This window comes from Varanus komodoensis, unplaced genomic scaffold (genome assembly GCF_004798865.1).
Source record: "Varanus komodoensis strain SLA01 unplaced genomic scaffold, ASM479886v1 scaffold56, whole genome shotgun sequence".
In the NCBI taxonomy this organism is placed as follows: domain Eukaryota; kingdom Metazoa; phylum Chordata; class Lepidosauria; order Squamata; family Varanidae; genus Varanus; species Varanus komodoensis.
The window spans coordinates 3,086,190-3,108,629 of NW_025336169.1; the positions used below are offsets into that span (position 1 = coordinate 3,086,190).

The 22,440-nt window shown below is 52.5% G+C and overlaps 2 protein-coding genes across 2 annotated transcripts in view; one reads left to right on the plus strand and one right to left on the minus strand.

Annotated features, from left to right (window-relative positions):
• Positions 1-1,223, plus strand: part of CCDC60 (coiled-coil domain containing 60) — a 40,476-nt gene extending 39,253 nt beyond the window's left edge. The window contains exons 15-16 of the mRNA XM_044448890.1: positions 81-270; positions 1,056-1,223. Of these exons, the coding sequence (XP_044304825.1) occupies positions 81-270; positions 1,056-1,223 (358 nt within the window). The remainder of the gene's footprint in view (positions 1-80; positions 271-1,055) is intronic.
• A 1,002-nt stretch (positions 1,224-2,225) lies between these two features.
• Positions 2,226-22,440, minus strand: part of GCN1 (GCN1 activator of EIF2AK4) — a 69,577-nt gene continuing 49,362 nt past the window's right edge. The window contains exons 41-58 of the mRNA XM_044448866.1: positions 21,612-21,808; positions 20,832-20,974; positions 19,739-19,856; positions 19,144-19,359; positions 17,785-17,949; positions 17,057-17,218; positions 16,408-16,500; positions 15,603-15,746; positions 13,849-14,118; positions 12,768-12,881; positions 11,333-11,563; positions 8,950-9,143; positions 7,560-7,674; positions 6,357-6,453; positions 5,192-5,340; positions 4,008-4,115; positions 3,040-3,258; positions 2,226-2,871 (exon numbers count right to left, since the gene is read on the minus strand). Of these exons, the coding sequence (XP_044304801.1) occupies positions 2,746-2,871; positions 3,040-3,258; positions 4,008-4,115; positions 5,192-5,340; positions 6,357-6,453; positions 7,560-7,674; positions 8,950-9,143; positions 11,333-11,563; positions 12,768-12,881; positions 13,849-14,118; positions 15,603-15,746; positions 16,408-16,500; positions 17,057-17,218; positions 17,785-17,949; positions 19,144-19,359; positions 19,739-19,856; positions 20,832-20,974; positions 21,612-21,808 (2,861 nt within the window). The 3' untranslated portion in view covers positions 2,226-2,745. The remainder of the gene's footprint in view (positions 2,872-3,039; positions 3,259-4,007; positions 4,116-5,191; positions 5,341-6,356; positions 6,454-7,559; positions 7,675-8,949; positions 9,144-11,332; positions 11,564-12,767; positions 12,882-13,848; positions 14,119-15,602; positions 15,747-16,407; positions 16,501-17,056; positions 17,219-17,784; positions 17,950-19,143; positions 19,360-19,738; positions 19,857-20,831; positions 20,975-21,611; positions 21,809-22,440) is intronic.

Consider the following 22,440-nt stretch of genomic DNA (forward strand, 5'->3'; position numbering starts at 1 on the left):
CTTTGCCTCCTTGCAGGGAGTGGCAACATGTTACAGGTTGTAAGGACACGCAGGTTAAAATCTTGTTTTTTCTGTTCAAGGTTTTCCACTCTAATGGAAAGAATCCCAGATGAAGTTAAGAAAGACCATCGTACCCAGAAAGTCCTCAAGAAACTGGAACGCTTTGCAAGGAATCCAGACTTGCGCATCCGACCACCCACCTTCTTGAAAGTGTTGGGTGAGCTTCGGATCTGGGAAATTTGCTCTCCATGTATCAGTGCTGCTGTGGAGGTGAGTGATGTTTAGGGGAACCTTGAGGAGCCAAGGACATAAAGCCCTCCTCTTAGATCCCACACGTATCTACACCCATTAAAACAATTAGGAATTGACCTGCTGGGATCCTGACAAAAGTCGTGGGCCTTCTGGAGTGCTCACTTTTATGCATTCGAAGCATTTGTCGGAGCAATACTTTCAGAAGACATGTCGGCTAGGATGGCAAGTGTTATTCATATATTGCAAATGAGGGAGCGGAGATTTCCTCCCCCAATCCAGCTCCTTGGGTGCTGTCTCCTGCCCTAGAAAATTCAGAACGTTGGCTGCTTGTTGCTGGCCTGCCTCTGCTGGTAGATTGCTTGGTCATTGGCACCTGGCCATTGAGTAGCAACAAAAGAATTGCAAGTGTACACCGAAAAGAGCTCACTTAATGAGTCAGCTGGAGGGGATTTTTTGTGGAAAGTTCCTTGACTTAATTCTGAGTGGATTTCCCCAAATTTCCCTTAGTAAAGACCAAAGTAGATCTGCCAGCTTGAACTCAAGAGAATTCCCGTTGCAGAAGCGCAGCTGCCCCTTTTCTGTGTTGTAGCTTTGTGTGGTGTTGCCTTTCCACAGCCAGGTTGCTGCAGGCATAGGATCAGTCTCCAAATTCTCCCCCACAAACCGCCTTCAAGCAGAACTAGTGCCAGGGACGCTCGCGCTTGCAGTGTGCTCTTTTTACACACATTGCTTGGGAAATGGGGAAGCATTTGAGCCTGCGCTGCCAACCCGCAGCCATACTTCTCACCCCGCCTTTGCCGCAGTTCCTGCGCGAATATATTGTGGAGATGCCTGAAGAAGATTACAAAGAGTGGTTGCAGTCTCGCGTGCCAATCTCGAAACAGCGAGCGCGGAGTGCCCCGCCACTGTGCTGCGCAGGGCCAGAAGGCCACGGACAACCTCCTTTGCGACTGAGCGGACCCCCCGGCTAGCCAAAAGCTGGAGCAGGCATCGAGCGCTGGTGTGTGTGGAAAGGTAAACACTGATACCGGCAGGACTGGAGAGAGATGCCCAAGAATTCCCCTGAAGGGCATCACATGCTCATTCTCAAATGCTTGTCTAGCATAGCATTGCACCCACCCTGGTGGCTAATGCAAAACAACAGAATGAGAATTGACCAGCCAAAGACATTTAACTTTATACAATGCTTTTTTGCTTTGAATTGTTGTGTGTTTGAGTTTCTGTTGTTCCTCCTTTATGCAGTGCATGAGGTGGTGGGGGCAGGGGAATGTCACAGAAACGATTGTGCCTGTAGCAACGTTCAGTTCAGGGGCAGGAAAGGATCCCTTCGTTTGCTGCGATCAGCCACTTCTGCCGAAAGTGTAGTTCTGTCTCAGTTAAATCTCTGTGTTTGTGTGCTGTGTTATGTTTCTAACTGGTCATAAATTTCTGTACAATTCTGAAATATTAAAAATTTTGGGAACTTTCAGGAAAGACAGTTGAGGATTATATATTTAGTTTCCAGCCGGAGAGCCATCAATACCCAGTATCTCAGGAGTGTTTTGTTCTCTCTGGAGATAGGAGAGCCAGCACAACCCACCCTTACTGACATCATGTGAAAAGAATTGGTTTTCCTCTTAAGTAACACAACACAGTCATGCCTGCTGGCTGGGTGTTTGATGCAACACCCATCCTCCCCAGCCACCATGGCAAGGCTGGGGACTGTCGATCTGACATACCTTCCAGCAGCATATCATAGCACCCTCTCGGCATCTTAAGAAAACCAGCAGTTTTCATGCCCACGTGAGAACAGAAGAAATCTCTTGCTAAGGCATGTGCTGCCAATGGTTTCACCGCCAAGTAAAAATGTTTTGTCATTTTGGATCCATACAACTTAATTTTAGAAGCAAGGAGTCCAGCCCGTGTGACGATCTGTGCCAGTGGGTGCATGTGTTTGCAGGGCGGGGGAGAGTACAAGAATGTTCTAGCAGCAGTGAAGTTTGAAGCTTTTTATTAAACTGTCATCCAAGCAACCTATTTTTCATCCCCTGTTGCCTCTAATTTCTAAGGCCCTTTAAATAGTTTGATTTACAGAATTTGCAGCCTTCAGAGCTGCTGCAAACAGCAAATCAGCAGCACATTGAAGCCAACTGCTCAATTTCCACAGAAGTCTAATTTCCACCTAGTGTTAAGTGGAAACAGCTCCCTTAACCCAGAGGGGGAAAACTCGCCACAGAACCAGCTAACAATTATGTGTTACCAATTGGGCAGGACTCCTTGCTGTGTCCTCTGCATTTCAAAAACAGGTGGGGGTGGGGCAAATTCGTGTGATTTTTAAACTAGCAGGATTCTAATTAAGGCTATTCTGGTATATTAAAATACTCCGGAAGCCCTTTTCATAAGCTCCCATCTGGTTTAGCATTTTCAAAAATGAAAATGTTGCTCTTGATTTTGAGTTGCCATGTTGATGCAGAGATGGGTTTGAGGGCTGGCTTTTCTTCCGCTACTCCAAAATCACGTGAGGATAGTGTCATCGATTTGTTCGAAAGAGTCAGCTTGGCTAGCCAGTTTCTTCAAAGATCTGCGGCAGCTCTCGTTCAGCAGTTCCAAACTGGCAGTATCTAGGATCTTGGAGATGGCCTGCAGGAAGAACAACAAGGGGAAAGGCACGGGGTGTTGCGACCAACGCTGCTTCAAGGCCCATTAAAACCAAGCACAGGCAAAATCCCCCACACTGCAGTTCCCTTGTTTAGGGGTGAGGGGGAGATTGCAGGAACAGGTTAGGACAAGAGGCTGAGGCGCCAGTACCTGCAGTCCTTCCTCGCCTTCCCTCATTTTCAGCAGGTTCACAATGGCCTGGTCGCTGTAGGCTCTCACGCTGGTGTTCTTATCCTTCGTGTTGTCCAGAAGTGCCTTGAGGATGGGCTTGGCTGTCTGGGGTTCCAAGGGCGGGAGAGGACTTTTATTTGCCCACCAGATCATCTTCTCTGCAACTAATTTGATGTCGCTGGATGGATTCTGAAGACACTGCCGGGAAGAAAGGAAGTGCTTCAGTCCTGATGAAGGGCCAGGAAGTCTAAAGAGCAAGATTTCGGTGACGCGCGCGCCCAGCTGCTGTCTGCGAGCTGCCGAAACAGCGAGTGCAGATTGTCACTGGATGAATGCATGTCGCTGTGCCAAGAAAAAACTTTAGAGCCAAGAACCTGGCACAGAAGAGAGGATGCAACACACCTTTTCTTATGGAAAAGGAGTGGGGGGGGGGGACACCTAGAAACGGAAGCCACTGCTTTAGTTGCACTTCTAAAATAAAATGCCAGGCTGTACCCCTGTCCAGAGAAGGGACGATCAGTAACCCCACAGGTGGAGATGGTCCATTTGCAGCAGAAAGGACAGTGCATGATTAAGGATCAAGAAGAACTGATCCTGTTGTACAGGCAGCAAGGGCTCCACTGTCAGGAATCTTGCAAGCTCAGCACGGCTGGCGCTTGAGGCTGCGCCCACACAGGTCCCCACATCAGGCAGGTCAAATGCTCATACATCTCCTTGGCCACAGAGAGCACCTGTAACCCCTGGACTCCTGCAGTAGCGGCCCATCCCTGGATGCCCTCTCTCCACTAGGGGAATATCTCGGTACCACTGTAGTCCACGAGGAAAGCGCCACCAAGCAGACATGCAACCCCTCAGGACATTGCCTGGTAGTTCTCAGAAAGCATCTTTTCTCGTTGCCCAGTCAATCCACTCCACACAACTGGGAAAGCCCCAGGCTGGGGACTCACCTTGATGAAAAGGTTGGAGAGCTTGGGGGGCAGGTTCCCCCCACTGGCCTCTATGTGGTACTTCATAAGAAAGCCCATTCCTCTGATGCCACTGATAGCAATTGGGATCTGTATGGCAAAAGGAAGCAGCAACGTTACCGCCCAGACTACCTGGAGAAGGCGTTGGCTAGCTTTAGAACCTGGCATTATACCGGAACCGCAGGCGCTCGGCTCCAGTGGCACGGTCCTGATAATGTGGCCGGAGATCTCATTTCTGGCCCAGGGACTTTTGCCTGAAGCTTCAGGAGACGAGCAGCACAAAAGCTCCATTGGTGTTAGTCAACCTGCCATGCTTCATTCACACACGCAGGAATCCCATGCGGAAAATCCATGAGTGAACTCAGGCCCTCTCTCCCTGGGGCAGCTTCAGCATCCCTTTAAGAGGCGGCAGCTGTTGCAGGGGACCCACTGAGCCTCACCTGGGAGGGCTATTCCTGGCAGGCGCACAGGCACTGATCCGACAGTACTCATGCACAACAGAACCACCCTCTCATTTTGAGAGGGGTTAAATGGGGTTAACTGCTCCCTTTGCAGGAGAAACAAAAAAGATCCTGCACATGATGCCAGACTGTCTGTCCCCGTGCAACTGGTAGCAGCTCAGGACTATTCCAAGCTGTGCTTTGCCAGATCTTTCTGGCTAGGGGAAACTGCCTCACTCTGCTAGAAATGGACCTGGCTCCTCCTCACTGGGGAGCTGAAGTACCCAACCCCGCCCCCCCCAACAGATCTGCTGCTCCCTCCTGTGCTGGACCCAAAGCTGCGTCTCCGGCTGGCCCATCTTTGCTGCACATGTGGTGGCCAAAGGGTACGAGTAGCGAGACCTGGGGCCACTCTTCTGGGCCAGCATTGCAGGCACTGGGAGAGAACCACCATGTGGAACAGGATCGTAGGACTGCGCCACTCCTGGACTGGGGAATCTCAGTCCAGGAGTGGGGGGTGGGGGACAGACCAGTCACCCCATGAAAGAAGGAACCCGCTCAGGGAAAAGTATCTGAGACCCTCCCTTATTCTGGCGCAAGCAGCCCTTGAAAGCTGAACCGCAAGAATGTGCTTATTGTTGAATCCAGCTGGGCATCTCCCTGACACGAAGCGTGCCGGGAAGCTATCAGGCAGCCGTCTGCTGCGCACGGGATGTTGGTCCTTACTCGGTCAGCAAGTGTATTGCTGTAGATCATCTCATGAACGCTGTTGCAGTATCTGGGGGCACACACTCTGCTGGGGGCCACGCTGATCGCCACGGAAAGAGCCAGGCTGCGCCCATGCCTCACCATCCAGTCAATGCCGGAGACGTCCGCTGCAGATAACAAGGAGAGAGACCCTGAGCACAGTGCCAGACCGGAAGGGGACCTCCTCAATCCACTGCCCCAACTCGGATCCCAAGAGCAGCGTCACTTGCCCAGCCGCCTCCTCATCTGGATGACAATACATGGAACATTTCTTCCTTGCCTTTTTCCAAAGGACTTTCAAAGTCCTTCAAACATCACCACTGAAAGCTCTCTCAAGGAGTTTTCAACCTTATTCCAGCCGAACTGCTGAACGGAGTATGATTCTGACCCTCGCTGGAGGAAGGATGGCGCTAGAGGGGCAGATGTTCTAGTACCTTGGGGATCATGCCCCTAACTCAGATGGTGCTGGGCCACGAGGCTCTGATTTTTTTATCATCATCCCACCATGGGCCTGTCAGGATGTTTAGATGCCAAGGCCTCACCAAAAATGACAAGGGATGCAGTATTTGTAGCAACATCTGTGACTCACCTTACAGGTAGCTGCTAGATGGTTTCATAAAACATAGACACCTTTCGGTATGGGCAAGATTTGAACACAAATTAAAGGAGCACATAACCTGCTCTTTGTGGAAGACTTTCAAGTCCTCCCCTCCTTTTAACAAAAGCTGACCCAGCAAACAAAGCGTAGCCAAGCAAAAATGCAAAGAAGGTCACTGCATCTGAGTTCAATATGTGTTTGGAAATATTAAAAGAGGGTTGAGGGAAACAAACCCCAGGAAAGCACTTTAGAATTACAATCCTTGAACTTTGCATTTCAGGCTCTGAAGTGAACTTTAAACGTACAAGCCATAGCAAGCATCACCTGCTTTGCCTTTCCTTTTAAAAAATGTAAAAACCCTTCTTGACAAAAAGACCAGAGCACTGAAAGAACTCAGTCCTTGGCACGTTGGCAGATTTTATGCACATGCCCTAATCTCTTGCCTCCCATGGGATATGGAGAAAGCCAGTCTCTGTGTGGTGATAATGAGAGAGAGAATGGCTCAGTTCCTCTCTCCAGAATAAGTCAGATGTGTTCAAAGTATACCTAGCAGATGATTCTGGAGGACATTGCCAAGTTCTTCTTCCGAAAGGAACGCGCACAGCTCTGCCACGCAGCCAGCTGAGGCCACCCGGGTGGCATCCTGAAGGAAAAAGAGCGGACACTTCAGATGATTTCTGGAAAGAGATTTGCTAAACCAGGCGCACTGCAGGGGAAGAACAGAACCTAACGGGGTGTCCTGAGTGCCTTTGAAGAAGGGCAGGGAAAAATTCACAATAAATCAGTATGTGAAACTGAGGCTATCTAATTTCAGGCACCTTGTGAGAAGGCAAGACTCACTGCAGAAGCCAATCATGCCAGGGAAAGGGAAAGGGAAAGGCAGAAGGAAAAAGGGCAAAGAGGAGATAATCAGTTCCCTAAAGGACAGCACGGCCTCGAGCTTGCGAGAGCTGAGCAGGGCTGCCAAGGACTGGCCATTTTGGTGGGCCATTCGGTGGCACGTAAGAGCGATCCAACGAACCTTGCCCTGCCAGCAGAACTTTGGCGAATCCAGGCCAGTGCTAGAGAGGCCCTTCCAAGCGCATCTTTCCCAGCAGAGAACATGTGGGAAAGAGTTTTCTCCCGTGCTGCTCCCAAGCTCTGGGACACTGCGCTTTCTGGGCTTTCAGGAAGGGTCCAGAGTTGCATCTTTTTAGTAATTTCTTCCTTTTACCTTCTGTAACTACTTTTTGGCTGTATTCAGTGGCCTAGCTTTAAGGTTGCGTTCTTGACCACTGTGCATCACAACTGGCTTCTTAGTAAATACAGAGGTACATAAATGTAAATAAAACAGCAGTAAATAGTGGTTCCATCTTACTCAGAGTCAGGCCAGCAGCCCCTCTGGCTCGGTCTCATCTGCACCAGCCTGTGCTCCTCCAAAGGAGCTGGCCTGCAATTCCCGGAAATCTGGGGGGCACCAGCTAGGAAAGGCAGTTCTACATGGACTGCAAAGAACTTGTCAGGGTTCCAGACAGAAATCTCAAGAGATGCTGAGACCAGAGCTGGGGCCCTTTACTGCCAAGGTGCAGCCCTTTCCCTACAGCTCTTCTAACCAGCTGCTCTCCAAGGCCTGAGCTGGAGGCCCTTTCTTAGCCAGGTTAGTAAGCGCCCTTTTCAACTGGCGTCGGCCGGGAATGGTCCCGGGCCACCTGCACAGGAGGTGCCGGCTGCTCCTCTGGGCAGGGGAGTGGCCACCTTTGCCCAGCTTACCTCATCATGCCCCAGCATGCCCAGCAGCACTGTGGTGATGTTCTTCCGGACCGTGGCGTCCACTTTGGCCCCAGCTCCTTGCGTCACGAACCGCAGGGCTTGCAACATCGTGTCCCTGCAAAGCGACACGAAGAAGAGGGAGTCAGAAGTGGAAGAGGATGTGGACCACCGTTAAAGGCAACTGAGGTGATGGCAGCTCTGACCCTGGGATACAACTCTGTGGGAACGTCTGCGGTGCCTGATGGGCTTTGGTGCATTTTGGTGGTGAGGGCAGGGCTGAGGGGAGAGAAGGGATGCTGCTGGAATGTTCCACAGGCACCAGAAGGTCTCAGATCAGCCGGGTGCCGCATCAAGAGGAAACATCCCAAACAAGCCATGAGAGCAGACTGGTTCAGCCGGAGCGCTGAAGCCTTCCCGAAGTCAGGAGCAAAAGAGGCTCGGCCTCCGTCTTTCTGATACCAGCCCACCGGGGGTCACATACCAGACATAGCGCTAACTAGTCTGATTTAGGGGTGTGCCGATGTCACGACAGAAAGGGGATGTTTCTTGCCGTGTGTCACTTTCTGTATCTTCTGGAGGGTGTTTCATGACTCTTGGGGTCACCCACCCATGAGACAAGAGGCAGAGTTCCACTGAGCAGCCTTCCCCAGGGAGCATGGCTACTTCCCCAGGAGGGAAAGAACCTAGGTGCCAACCAAAAATAACAAGGAATGCATCAAAGGAAAGCTCGTAGAGTTCATCTTGGACCATGTTTGGTGGAAGGCAGGCAGGCCAGTCTGGGGAGGACTGCTAGTTCAGGTCCTGCTTGCTGCCCAGCGGGACCGGCTGACCCCAGGGTCATGAAGTGCCCCCCAAGGAACACAAAGCCCCCGAGAGTAAAGGCAGGGCTCCCTGCGTCCGCCACTGAGACATCCTAGCCAAGCAGGGATGGCTGCAGGAACACAATAGCTTTATAGCTATTTTTCCCTAACTTGCTGAGGGCGGGGCAGGCATTCTGGTTCTGGCTGTTTTCCTCAAACGTTTGCCCTTCCGCTTTAACCCTGGATAAGAAAACTAAGCAACCTTACTGCACTTGACTGCCCCAATCCAATTCCGATGCTAAAAGAAAGTCTTTGGGGACAGACCCGGTGCTTCGGAGAGCACAGGATGCCCGCTTTGCTCAGGCAGTGCAGGCAGAACAAACGTGGGAAGGATCCCTTCCTGAGAGAAGTCCATGGAGCCCCTAGAAATCCAGCTTCAAAGTGGCTGGGAAGAGCTGCCCTTCTCAGGCTGTCCTCCTTTCCTGAGTGAGAAGCACAGTCCTCTCCCAGGAGAAAAGAACGCTGGCATTGTCTGCAGCCCCTGCAGCAGCCCTGTCTCCCTCCTGCTCCAGCCAGCCCTGGCCACTTGCCTGATGCCCGAGTCTTCGCTGGTGCGAATGCCGTTCAGCAGCTCAGTGAAGAGCGGGTCAACTTTGGCGTGGATGGCGATGAGCTTCCCAAGAGCATCGGCTGCCTTGAGGCGGACCAGGCGGTTGGGGTCCTGCAGCGCTTTGGTGAAGGTGGTCTGCAGCTGGGGCAGGAACGGCTTCAGGGCAATGCCCACCTGCAAACGTCAGAGAGGAACACCTAGTACTGCCAACATGGCAAGAGTGTACAGCAGCTCATCTAGTCATTCTCTGATTCCAGACGAAGAAGTCCCCAATAGAACTGAGCAAATATTAAAGAAATGTTGGCTTTCAGTGGCCCCTTTTTGAATCCAGAGAACACCAGCAGTACCTGTTTGTTTTGAGCAAGGGTGGGCAACCCTGGGAGAGCCAGGGGCCATTTTACCCCTTGGACAAGACCATTCCTCGCCTCCATGGGTCCTGAGGGAAAAAATGCCACCCGTAGCTGCTGCCAAAACATTCAAAAGTACTTTGTTTGCAAACTAACTTTGCAAACTCTGTAGCCTCTTTGCAGCCTTGTAGCAGCTGCAGATGACACCTCCTTTGGAAAAGCGACCTTTCACTTTTGCGGGGTACCCCCTACCTTCCAGGGTGTGTGGGGAACCATGTTTCCTGCCCTGCTTTAAAGTGCAAGCTGCCAGTTCTCATGCTGTTGGAGGCAAATTTGAGATGCAAAAAATAAAAAATCCCACTTAGAAGGCAATTAAAACAAAATTAGAAAGTGGTGTGTTTCGCAATTCACTGTGCCTATATGAAGATTGTTTCCAGAGCTAGACGGTGCTCCTTGCATTTCAAGGTGCCAATTTGAGACAGAGTATTACTCACTAAGTGGAAATGATTGCCACTGTCATTTGGCATCTGCCACGATGATGAAAACCAGCACACCAAATTATTTGGATGACAAACAACAGAAGCCTAAAACGTACCTGCTGGAAACGCAGTCCTGTGAATAGACACATTTCTATGCTGAATAAGTTACCTATCGTTGCCCTAGAATGATGCTAACATTTCTTTTTATACTGTTTGGGAACTGGAAATCCAAGCAATAGCTTCCACTCTTTTGCTCTCCAACCCAGAAAGAGAAGTTGATATATTCAGGCTATGTGAAGATGAGACAGCTACCGGTCTCTAAGTGTTCAGAAAGACATCTTGCTAAGAAAAAAGGCCTCATATACATCTCAGCAGCAATCAATTAAACAGAGAACAGGCAATGCAATTTAGATGCAATGAGAAACCCTATTATGAGGATGCCGGGAGCATTATGCAAATGACCCCAGTCTCCCTGAGGCTCACATGTTCCCCACTCTCCTTTTGCATGACAGTGAGGAAGTTTGGACTTCCAACTTTCCATTTTGGCCTAACTGCAACTCATTATTGCAAGCTGCCCTGAGACGATGGTAGTAGGCAGCATATAAATGAAATACAAACAGACCAACCAACAAATTTACATAGCTCAAAGGCAGGCAACAGTGTTTTCTCCTAAACAAACCAACTTCAAACCAGGGGTTGTTTCAACACAGCACAGGTATGATTAACTACAGTTCAGAGTGCAATATGATGTGAGGCTGAGGCAGGGAAGAGGTGGAGCGCTACGTCTGAGCACAGCCTGTACCTGGAGCGTGTGGGAGAATGACTGTCTTCAGGAAGGGGACTCGGGCAAGCCCTTTTCTCAAAGTGGATGTCTTTTCCTGGACAGAGAGGAGGCACCCCGTGGCTGGGCTTGCCTGAGTGCAGGGAGAAAAGAAACCCCGGGGCCTTCTTTTCCCTGCCAGTGGGACATGGCACAAATTACTTATTTAACTTGAGGCATGTGGCTTCCTGGTTAGGCTGAACCTGGAAAGGTGCATCGCAGGGAGTGGCTTTAGAACCCCGCATAACCCTACAAGGAGCAATGGCTTCACGGGCTGTCAAAACCACCCGTCATAAAGAGGCTGTCGATATGAGAAGTCATGTGCTTGCAAATCCAGCCTAAGCCTAGATCATTGCAGGGCAATGAACGGGGAGATGAAACTGGTCACCCCGGGTGAGTAAAGCCTCTTCTATAGGTGATCAGGCCAGGAAACAGTATTACAAAAAAACTGGTCCTCTTATAGCCCACAAATAACTGCCTCAACTGTGTTATGGAAAAGAAAGCTTGTAACGTCTCCTGACTCACTTGCAGAGCCCATAGGGGGATACCACCCCTAAATATTTGGAATGTATAGGCCCATAAAGATTAGCAGTACGGAAGAAAGAGGTGTGTCACCTGTAGGCACGACTTCTTAGACAGTTAATCCACATCAACTAATCCCAGCTACAGCAATGCTGCCAATATTTGGAGATGTCTCAGAATTCCAGCCCATCTTACCTTGGCCAGGAGAAGGCTCAATGTTTCGAGCAAAGCCACCTTGACGTTCCAGCTAAACCTGTCGCCCAAGATGCGGATCAGTGGCCCCGTGATGCTCACAACAGAAGGTTTCAGTGCTTCAGAGGAGGTCAGCTTAAGCACAAGCCCCAAAGCCTTCGCAGCCTCTTCTTTTTGTTCGGAGTTGCCTGTCAGGACTCCCTCCCGCAGCACAGGAAGAATGGAAATCACCCCCTGTGCAGAAGGAATCAGAACAGAGCTGTTAAAAGGAAGCTGGCCTGCCCAAATTTCCTTTCTGTGCAAGTCAGCAGGAGAGCAAGCAGCGAGAAGGGCTGCCTGTGGTGCTACCCTTCCTGGGAAAGCTCTCTCCCCTCAAACTGAAAAGCCCTGGCCCAAAGTCAGGCCAGACTAGGGCCGAGGGGAAGCAGGTTCCAATCCCCACTCAGCCCTGAAGCTCACAGGAGAAGCTTGGGGCCAGACATTATCTTTCATCCAACATGCCTCATGGATTGGAAGACAAAACGGAGGAAGAAAAACCACTCTAACCACAAAAGCTCCCCACCATTTTTTAAAAGTCACTCTCGATATTAGACTGAACAAAAAGGGGCAGCTTCACCAGTGTGTTGCTTCTGACACGGTACAGAAATTTCGTCTAATCTGAGAAAGGGATCATGCACATTGTCTGCAGGATATTAGTGGATCCACTGCTGAAAATGAGCTTCCTTTAAGATTCCAAGGGCACGAAAGCCAGCAGCCCTTTGGAGAAGCCTCTTAGCTCAGCCTCTCTTCTCAGGTGGAAGAAAGGCCAGGCAGGCAGACGAGTCTCTTTGGCTGGGAGTTTTCAGCTATTAAGCAAAGACCTCTTTGGTTCCACTGGCTTTTTAGTGCTCTTTGATTTTAGTAGTGTTAGCAATCAGCTGTTTTTTCCACTTGATTTACAACTTAATTGTGAGTTTTAGTGTTTAATTTAAAACCCTAAAGCCATCTTTCAGGGCCAGCACTAAAAAAGCAAATGAATACAGGAAGTGCCCTTCTACAAAGTCCATGGGTCCATCCGCCCCAGTGTTCCTCTCCAGGACCGTAGCTGGGATGCGTTCCTAGCTGTGCCTGGAGATGTTGGGAATCAACTGCAGGGCCTTCTACCTGCTCCATCACAGAGCCAGGGAGCTGAAAACACCCAACTGTGTATGTTCAAAATATGTCTTCTGTAGATCGGGATTAGCAAATTGGGCTTGCATTTTGAAGTGGCTTTTTGCTCTAGCACAGGAATTCCTTTTTGAAGACGTGGCCCTGCCACGAGAGCCTCTGAGAGGCTGCCAGGAACATGCTGGCAGAGCGTGCCTGCCTGGCGGCCCATGGCCACATGTTCTGCTCCAGAGCACACGTGGCACAGGCAGGCGCCGCAGCGATGCGACCGGGCCGCGACCCCTGCACTCACCTTCTTCGGGATGCAGAATCCGGGCACGTGCTCGCCACCGGCGTCGCTCCCCACCATGCGGATGTCCCTGTGCAGATCCTCAATGAGGGCCAGCTGGTTGCCAGCATCCAATTTCTGGGAAGGCAGACGAAACCCACAGTGTGAATGCCCACCTGACAGCTTCCAGAGCCCCCGGGCTCGTCTTGCGGGAGCAAGAGCCCTGGCTTCCTCTGTTAGGACTTCTCCAGCATCCCTCCCCTTGAGATGTGCTGGACTGCACCTCCCAGATGTGGCTGCTGCATCCCCATCACAACCTGAGGTGAGCAGGTTGGAGAAAGATGTTCTAACACGTCTCAGTTCCCTAACAGAAGTTATTATCTGGCAAAACCAATGGGGAAAGAATTCCATGAAGCTGAAAATTTGTCAGAAATCTCTAGGCTAGGCCCAAAGATAAAATTAGGGTTGTCAGCTTCTGAGCAGGTTTTGCATTATGTTTGCAGTCCTCACGGTTTCAAAGCAAATCTGAAGTGCCCTTGTGAAGATATTTGAGAGGTTTCCTGTTTAAGAAGGAAAGACTGAAGTGTGCAAACACACTCTCGCAGCAATGCCACGAGTGAGGAACCCTACATACTGTGGCTACCATGCGCCACATGCATGTCTCATCTTCAGTTCTAGCAGGAAATAACTTGATAAGTGTTATTTTTCTTTTTTAATTTTCAGTATTTAAAACTGAGAAACCATAATAAAATTCCTTTTAAAAAAGGAAATTCTAGACATCGCAAGCAATGTCAATATTTAACCAATCAACTAAAGGTGCAGCCCTGAGCTGCATCTGCTGGGGATGCTGGAAACCAGAGTCTGAGATCCCCTGCAAGGCACCAGGTTGAGAAGGCAATCCAACCACTTAGCCACATGATCCCCTGCAAGTCTCGGCAGAAAAACGGCCAGGAGCTCCTGGCCAGGGCATGATGGGAGCCGGAGGTCTCCTTGTGTGCGAGTTCACAGTGGCTCCTTGGCCCTCCCGCATTTCCCGCTTCATTGAATCACCTCTCCCAGAGCCGGGCCGCTCTCCTTCCCAGAAACAACCCTTGCCAAATCCCACCTTGGTGATGGCATTGAGGGCATCCCAGCTTTCGTTGAGAACCACGGCGTTGGTGTCGTTGAAGAGCCGGATCAGGCCCGAGACGAGGCTGCGCAGGTGGAGAGTGTAGTCCGCCTTGGTCTTGGAGCAGTAGATGTTGAGAATGACGGCCGCGGCCTGCCGCATCCCCACCTCGGGGCTGCGGGTGGCCTCCAGCAGGTCTTCGATGATGATCCTCTGCCCGGCCTCATCTTCCACGGACAGGATGACAACCTGGCAGTTCAGCATCTCCTGGAAAAGTCAGGGCAGGATTCTTGCTCACGGTCCGTTTCAGCTCGAGCTCTGGGAACCACCTTCCCCAGCCAAGTATGTCCCTGGGATCCTGCCCCACAACAAGCAGGCCTTCCACTAACTGCCTAACGCAAGCGAGCCCCTACCTCTTGTGGCACTTGGCCTCTTTTGTCCCAGACGTTTAGGGCAAGAGGGCAGCGGTGGAGTGAGGTGCTCGGCAAACAGGAAAGTGTGCTGGAAAGGGTCTCGGGACGCCCACTTCCCTAGTCCCTGGAAGGTGCAGCTTCTTACCTGCCTGGGGCCTTGCTGGCAAGTGCTCAGAGACATCGGCTGCTCAGCGGCAGCCTGAGAGGCCGCCTCCCCTGTGGGGCAGCGAGGAGGGTGCCCCGAAACAGCGCTCGGTGGAATGCTTCAGGGCCAGGCGAGCGGCTCCCCCAGCCCAGGGGGCTGCCTCCAACCAAGCTGCTACTGAGGGGGGTGATGGGGTGGGATCCCAGCCAGGCAACACAGGGGTGCCTGGCATCTTTGGGCCGCGGGTGCATGTGCTGAGGCTGCTCTGGCACGGAGGGGCTCGCCCATGCAGAGTGGCCACCATGGTGGGTGCGGCACGGCTAGTCTGAGAACTTCCATTTCTCCAGAGGTGACCGAGACGACAGGAAAAGTAACTGGTGCACGAACTTTAGTAGAAGACCGAGGTGGAATCCCAGCACTCTCCTGAACCCAAAGAGAGAGGATGCCAGAGAGCAACCCCTTTAGTTCGCGGCATGGCAGCCATTACTTAAAAATAGGTCAAGCATCTCAAGACAGGGCAGTAAAAATGAGGAGGGCGAGGGAGCCTGGCAGGCATGGAGCACCCAACGGAGTGCCCATGGGCACCACACCGGTGCCCCCAAGCGCCAGGAGCAAGAGCCACACAGTTTGGGTGTTTTGGCTCCACAGGGTTCCCCAGCACTCGGCACTCTGATTAGTGGGTGGAAAGCCACATCCGCACGGGGTGCCCACACCTGCAGCAGTTCATGCCGAGGATCCACTCCCAAGAGCCACCCTGCTGCGGTAGCCCCCCCACGAACCACGGAGAGCCATGACCAGAGCGTCTACCTTGAGCGGTTTCCCCTGAAGCCAGCCTGTCACAAGACTGGCCCCATGGCCTGTCGCTGCTGCAGGCTCAGTGCCAAGGTCTTGCAGCAGTGGAAACAGGGCAGGTGTAGGAAGCACACAGGCTAATTCCACACAACAGGGCCAGCTAGAGTGTGGGTTGGGTGTGGGCAGAATTATGCTGGATTATGGATGCTGCTGCTGTGAGAACCAAGCCATACAAATAGACCACAGTTTGCTAACCATGAATAACTTAGGAGGAAAACCCACCATCCGTTGTTGGGTTGTTCCATGGTTTGTTTGTGTAACCACATTTGCATAATACAACAGCTCATGATTTAATCACCACCTGACTTTTGGGTTCTTGGCTCTAAGCCAACTGTCCTTACCTGCTGCTCTTCACCTGTCCCGAGCTTCTCCTTTAGTGCAGACATCATGGCAGGCAAGATGACACCCAGGTGTCGGGTAAGAGCATCACCAGCCACAGATGAGAGGAAAGCCAGGACTCTGGTATTTACAGGAGGAGAAATAAGCTGGGGAAACACAAAGAGTGACGTATATTATTCAGTTGACATAATCTAGCTCAACAGCATAGATCAGAGGCAGGCAGCATTTGATCTCCAGATGTTCAGGACTTCAACTCCCAGGAGCCCCTGCCAGAACCACCAAGGGGCAGAAATGCTGGCAGAGACGACATCTCGGCATCAGTATCTGTCAATAAAAAGTCACTCCTTAATCCAAACTGTCACTGACAGAAGAGCCGTGCTGGACCAGATGAGACCAAAGACTGCTGAGCCCAGCATGCCGAGGCCTGGCTGAGGGGCTTCCCACAAGCTTCTGGCTGGCCACTGGCCTGTGGGAATCCCCTCAGCAAGGAATAGCATCTTCCTGCTTTCCAAGCAGGGCTTTGTATGCTAGGAAGCAACCGGTCGGGTTCTGCTTTTTTGCCAAATGACAATCCCTACTGCCCTGCTCATCTGAAGGGCCCGCTTACAGTTCGTCATTGGGCTGGGAGGAAAGGGCTGAAGAAAAGGGGACATGGCCCGATGCTGCCTCTCTGGAGATGCCTGACAGAAAGTAGCGGTCTGCCTCAAAGCCACCTTGCCCTTGTGATGTGCGAAGAGGCACCGAGCCAGCGAGAGAGAGGACTCTGTCGAATGCCCAAGGGCTTCAGTAAAGCAGCCGTCAACGCACCTTTGGCACCAGGTAAGGCAACACCACCCGGCTCTTCACAGCCATCACTTGCTTAAGACCATCCAGGGCAAACTCTGATAACTCTTCGTTTTCCTAGAGGAAGAGAGAAACACATACAGAAATAAAGAAAGCTGCCTTGGGCCCATCTTGCACAGTAGGGCAGGCACTGACTGGCAGCAGCTCTGCAGAGTTCCAGGCGAAATGCTTTCCCAGCCCTACATGGGGATGGATGCCAGCTGGGGACTGAACACTCCTGATCTAAGCCCGGCGGGCACCCAGATGCCTCTAGCAGTCAGCAAGCAACCAGCCAGCTGATTCTGGAGGCCCACAAAGCAGGGCACATAGGGGCAGCCTTCCCAGGTTGCAGGTTCTCAAAAAAGGGCACCCAGAGATAGACTATTGCTGCACATGGAAGTTCCAGTTAGCTACTGCAATGAAATAACCTTCAATGGAACCCGTGGGGCTGCCATAAAGTAATTCCTTCCCCCTCAAGCTGCTGCTGCTGGACATTCTCCCGGCCTCTCATCTGGCTGCTACTAATCCAGCCCCGCTGAACCTTCTGCAGCCCCCGCAGAGAAACGATGCAAAGCTGTCCTGCGTTTAGGTCCCCAGGACGTGCCCAGTCCATCAGCCCCTCAGGGAGGCTTACCAGCTGCTTCAGCAAGAAGGGCAGGATGTCCTCAAGAGCCTGGTACCCGATTGTTGAGTGCAGCTGTTCAAACGTTTTGGCTGCCGCTTCTCGGACTTCTTCCAGGGGGTCACACAGCGCTTTCCTCACGGTTGGGACGAGTGACTCGGAGAAACACAGCACCTGAAACGGGACAGAGGTCACTGCAAGGTGGGGCAGCCACCACCTGGCAGCCATGCTGGGTGGAAGGGCCACGGAAGGCTCTCTTAGAACTTGCGGGAAGACTTGCTCATACGTGGTGCGACGCTGAAGGAAGTGTTCATTCAACTGCAGACTGACAGAGGGGCTGTTTCTGCAGGCCGGCATCTGTGCCATCAAATAGTCCCCTTCCCCATTAAGCCCATCGCCAGCTCTCTGCCTCCTCACAACAGAGGGGCGGGCCGGGCACCTATGTCTTTCCCTGCAGAAGCAGCAGGCAGTCTGCCTCTGTGGAGAATGTGGGCAATTGCCTTTTCGTTCAGCCCTAGCTAGGCTACGACTTTCTTTGAAAAAGCCTGGCCCAGCGAGCCTGCCAGAGGGAGGGCAGGAAAGGAAGACCAGAAATCCTTTAGGAAGATGGTGCTGCCCAAGGCCAGGCCCTCATTTACAACAACCCTCTTCCTGCAGAGCTTTGCCAGAGGGTCCCAGCGATTAAGAGGTTCAGGTTCTCCACAACTTTGCAGCCAGCACTGCTGGGGATGGCGACTTACCGCATCCCTGCTGGTGGACTTCATTATCTCACTGAGGCCGATGCAGACGCCTTGCCTCTTGTCGCTCTTCTCAGACCTCAGCCCTTCCTCCAAGATGGGGATGATCTCTGGCAGAATCTTCTCCCCCAGCTTTCGGACCAGGTCCCCTAACGTCCGTGCTGCAATCTGCCACCAAAAGATTTAGGACGGCCGGCCTGAGTGCAGGCAGCAAGATGCTTTCAGAGAAGCCAGCCTTCTGACCCGCAGCTCGCCCTCCCCGCTCCCTGATGCCCCTTCCTGTCTTGCAAAGCATCCCTCTCTCCCAAGGAACTCGACATCGAGGAGAGGAACGTGGAGGTGAGGCGAGGTGCAGGTGGCCAGCGAGGAGGAGACTGGAGTTCCGCTTACGCATGCGCACCGCCTAGATGTGACCTGTTGCGCCCGGCCTTGCCCACAACATTCCCCATGTGCCTGCTCTGGCTTCAGGCCAAGCAGACCTCTGAGAAAATGGTTTCTCTGTGGGCCGGTTTCCCTTATTCCCAGCATGGAGATAGCCAGCTATGAACTCGTTTTCACATCTAATTTTGCTTCTGCATTCAAGGGACGGATCCAAAGTCGGGCTGCGGCTTGGATCCCCTCCCAGAACCAGCCGGCTCCGTGCCTCAAACGCACGTCCGTTTTGTTTGTGGCCCTACAGAAGGAGCACAGAGGTACGGCGGTACCTTGGCCCATGGACTTAATCCGTTCCAGGACTCTGGTCGCGAGCCAAGCTGACTCTGGTTGTGAGCCAAGCTGAATTTCCCCATAAGGGTCAATGTATATAAGGTTAATCAAGTCTGTAAATTTTTTTTTTTAATACAGGAAAGACGGGCACAACTGCGATCGCGCTGTGGGGGGGGAGACAGGCGTGATCACGGCCTTCTCCCCCTGAGCATGACCGTGATCGCGCCTGTCTTTCCTGCAGGAGCATGCCTGCAATCACAGCCATCCCCCCCCCCCGCCGCAGTGCGCCCATGATTGTGCCCATTCCCCCCCCCCCGAGCACGCTCACAATCATCACCCAATGCAGAGTTTGTGATCTGAGGAAAAATTTGTCCTAAATTTCTGTTTGTGACCCAATTTGGTTGTGAACTGAGGCGTTTGTGAGCCAAGATACCACTGCACCTGAGTCCTGAATGGGAGTCCAGTTCCCAAAAAAACATTTCAAAGCCCAAGTACTCAGGAACTCCTTGTTCGTTTAAAGGTGGGCAGGGGGGACAGGCAGCAGAATCTGAGACAACCACAACTGAGTTTTGGCCGGCAGGAGGATGCTGTGAGGGCCCCAGGCTGGGGAAGCGGGGTTCCAGGGGAAGATGTGGGCATGCTAGCCCAGCACTTAACTGTTCTCTTGTCTGCGCAAGTGCTGGCCAAGAACCCCAACAGGAGACCAAAGAGGGTGGGCAAAATCTCACGGAGAGTGCGAGGTGTGTTTGAAACCACAATTTTCCAGACGTGCAGGGATGCCTGGCGGACGGCCAGCTGGGTGTCAGAGCGGCCCATGTACAGCCCGGCCAACACTCGGTTCCTCCGCTCCACTCCAAGCGCATTAATGATTGCCTGGAAAAAAAATAAGACAAAGACATCCATTTAGACTGAGGAAATCACTGGAAAAGCAACTGCTGGGTTTTCCACCGCACGGTCCCCTTTCTAGGGAGCAAAGCGTTCAATGGAAAACTATACTCAGATCTGAGGCCTTATTTTCTTTTCCCATCTCAGGACAAAGAGCGGCTTGGGAAGGAGGAATGTGCACTGCCCATAGTGATGCGCTCCAGATCCAAAGCAGGAGACCCCACGGCTGCTTTTAAAAATTAAGAAATCAAGGCGATCGGAAAGCCCAGCACAGGTTGTTGGCATCCTATCCAACTCGGCCTGGCAGCTCAGTGCCCAGGCACCGGCTCCGGCACAGCAGGCAGGAGGCGAGGCAGGGACAACTCGCCTTGTTGGACTGGGCTGTTCCGAAATTGTCATCCTCGGAGGCGGTCTCTGTTGTCATTTTCCCAGTGACTCCTGAGATATGGAAGAGGAGGTCTCCCAGAAGCTGCACTGAGCTGTACCTGTCAAAGCAACAGAGCAAGCACGAGGTGGGTGATCGGAGGCAGGATCTGTGCTGGAGGGTCCCAAGATCTCCTTTCTTCATCCAGCATCTTGGCAGCTGTCTACCCGTTCTCAGATGCTGCTTGAGTGCAAGCTGGGGCACAGGGTTCCAGGTGTGCTCACGGGGAAAGGCAGCATCTGGAGGGATTTCGTCTCAGTGCGACAACCACAACACGTGAGACGAGCAGAGGCCAACTGTTCCCAAACCGAAAGGAAACCCCTTCTGGCAGCATGCAAGTGAACAGATTACTACTACAGAGAACAAACGTTCTGTGGATTCAATTGCATTGACAGAGAACACGCGATTCCCAGGAAAAGACAATGTGCCGGTTTATTGTGCTGCAGAGCTATCAGCAATCTGCCAAGAGCAGCAACTGAGCTCAGCAGCCTGCCAAGAAAGCCGCCCCGGTTACCTGGAAGGGACTCAGCCAGACCTTTCATGCCACATGCCCATCTGTGGTGGCCAAGCCGGAAGAACAGCCTTGCCAGATCAAACCAAGGCCACCCAAGTCCCGCATTCCTGTCCCCACTGGCAGCCAGCAAGACGGCCAGAGAAGAGGGCTTTCTCCAGACTCTGCAGCTGGGAAGGGCAGGGCCCCTGCCCCTAAAGGCTCCATCCAGCTACACAGGTTTGCAGCTATGGGTAGACCCTCTCTCTCCACGAACCAGTACCATGAGTTTTTAAGACATCCCGGCAGAGAACGTCTGTTCACTTTCCTTGAGCAGTTCTGAGGCAAGCAAAAGAGGTTGTAAACCCAGCCCAGCAAGGCAGGGTGGTTTAATGGTTGGAGGGCTGGGGAGATCCAAGTTCTAGTCCTCACTTGGCCACAGAGCTCGCTGGGCGACTCTCAGCCTATTTTGCTGGAAGGATAAAGTACATACACAAACAGATCCAACCTCCTGACAGGCAACACTCTCAGAAAGATGCAACGTACCGGATTCGCCAAAGGTCGTCGAACAGACCTTGCTCCAGCTGCGGCAGGAGCAGCGCAATGGCCGTCTCTGCATACATGCTGATGATCCTCTGTCCGGCGCGCAGGGCTGTGTCCCGCACAAACTCATTCTCGTCGGCCAGGGCCTAGGTACACGGGCACACAGGACGTTCCCTTCAATGTGCCAGCCTCCTGGTCCACCAAGCCCGACAGTGTCAACCTGGACTGGCAGCAGGGGCTCTCCAGGGAGAATTAGTTCCAGCCCCAGCTGGAGATGCTCACCTGGGCCTTTCTGCCTGCGAAGCAGGTGAGCTGCGGGCCCTCCCCAGAGACAAGCTGCCATCAGGCAGGGGCTTGGCCGCTGGACAGCAATGGGCCGGGAGAGTGAGTGGTGAAAGGTGCACGGTTTTGCAGCTGGCTCACAGGCAGGCAGGCAGGCAGGCAGGCAGGCAGGAGGGGACGTGGCAGCACGGACGCCCCAACTTGTTCTTGCAGAAGGCGCAGCTGCCTGCATTTCTGGACTCCCCTTGGGGCCTGGCCCGGGCACTGCACTTCAAGAGGGATCAGCAACCCGACTGGACTGTGAAGGTCCTCGGTCTGAAGCGTGCCTCTGTCGTGGAGCCACCGGCTGGCCTTGGGGCAGCCCCAGGTTCCCATCGTAAGGGAAGGGCCACAACTGTGCACATGCTCCGCGGGCAGACGGTCTCGGGTTCAAACCCTGGCAGCCGCAGCCGGGGGAAAACACAGACCAGGCAGCAGGTGCGCAGGCCCTCCAGGTCCTACCTTAAGGATGCAAGGTATGATGGGCCCCACGTAAGGGGTGAACTTTTCGCCGAAGGTGATGGGCAGGTAGTTGAACATCATAATATAACCGTCCCGGACGTGGGGCGCTATGTCCACTTTGCTTGCTGTGGCAACGATCTCTGGCATCAGTTTTTCCAGCTTTTCTACTCCCAAACCAGCCATGACTTCCGCGAGGCCTGGAAAAAATCAAAGCGATCGGTAATTTGCATTCATATTTTTGCTGCTGTTCCACCCCCACATCATCATCATCATCATCATCATCACATCTTCCTGCCCTTTTCCTCTTCCAAGGAACCCAGGATGGCATACAAGATTCTCCCCCTCCCCATTTTATCCTCACACCACCCCTGTAATGTAGGTTAGGATGAGAGTTCATGACTCACCCGGAAAGGTTCATGGGGGGGGGGGGACTAGAACCCAGATCCTCCTCCTCCCAGCACAGCACTGGCTCTTACCATCATGTTTAGGGCTGCCGGCATTCCACAAATGCAGGAAAATGGTGAAATGTGGTACTGAGTTCAGAATTCAGTTTCTTGAGCATCTCAATTTTATTTTCAAAAAGAGAAACCAAATTATTGGCTCTTAAGGTGCTTGAATTGCTGGGGCACTATTTGATAAAATCAGAAACCGAAAAAGGGATGGAGAGGAAGATTTAGGGGGTTGAGGGGACTGCAATGGTGAGAGAGCTTCTCCCCACAGCCTGCGGTAGCAGAGTAAGGTGCAGCCCTACACACTTTCGGACAAAAAAAGCCCTACACCTCCCAGCATGTCTTAAGGACACAATCCTTTTAGTCACTCGGAGGACCCC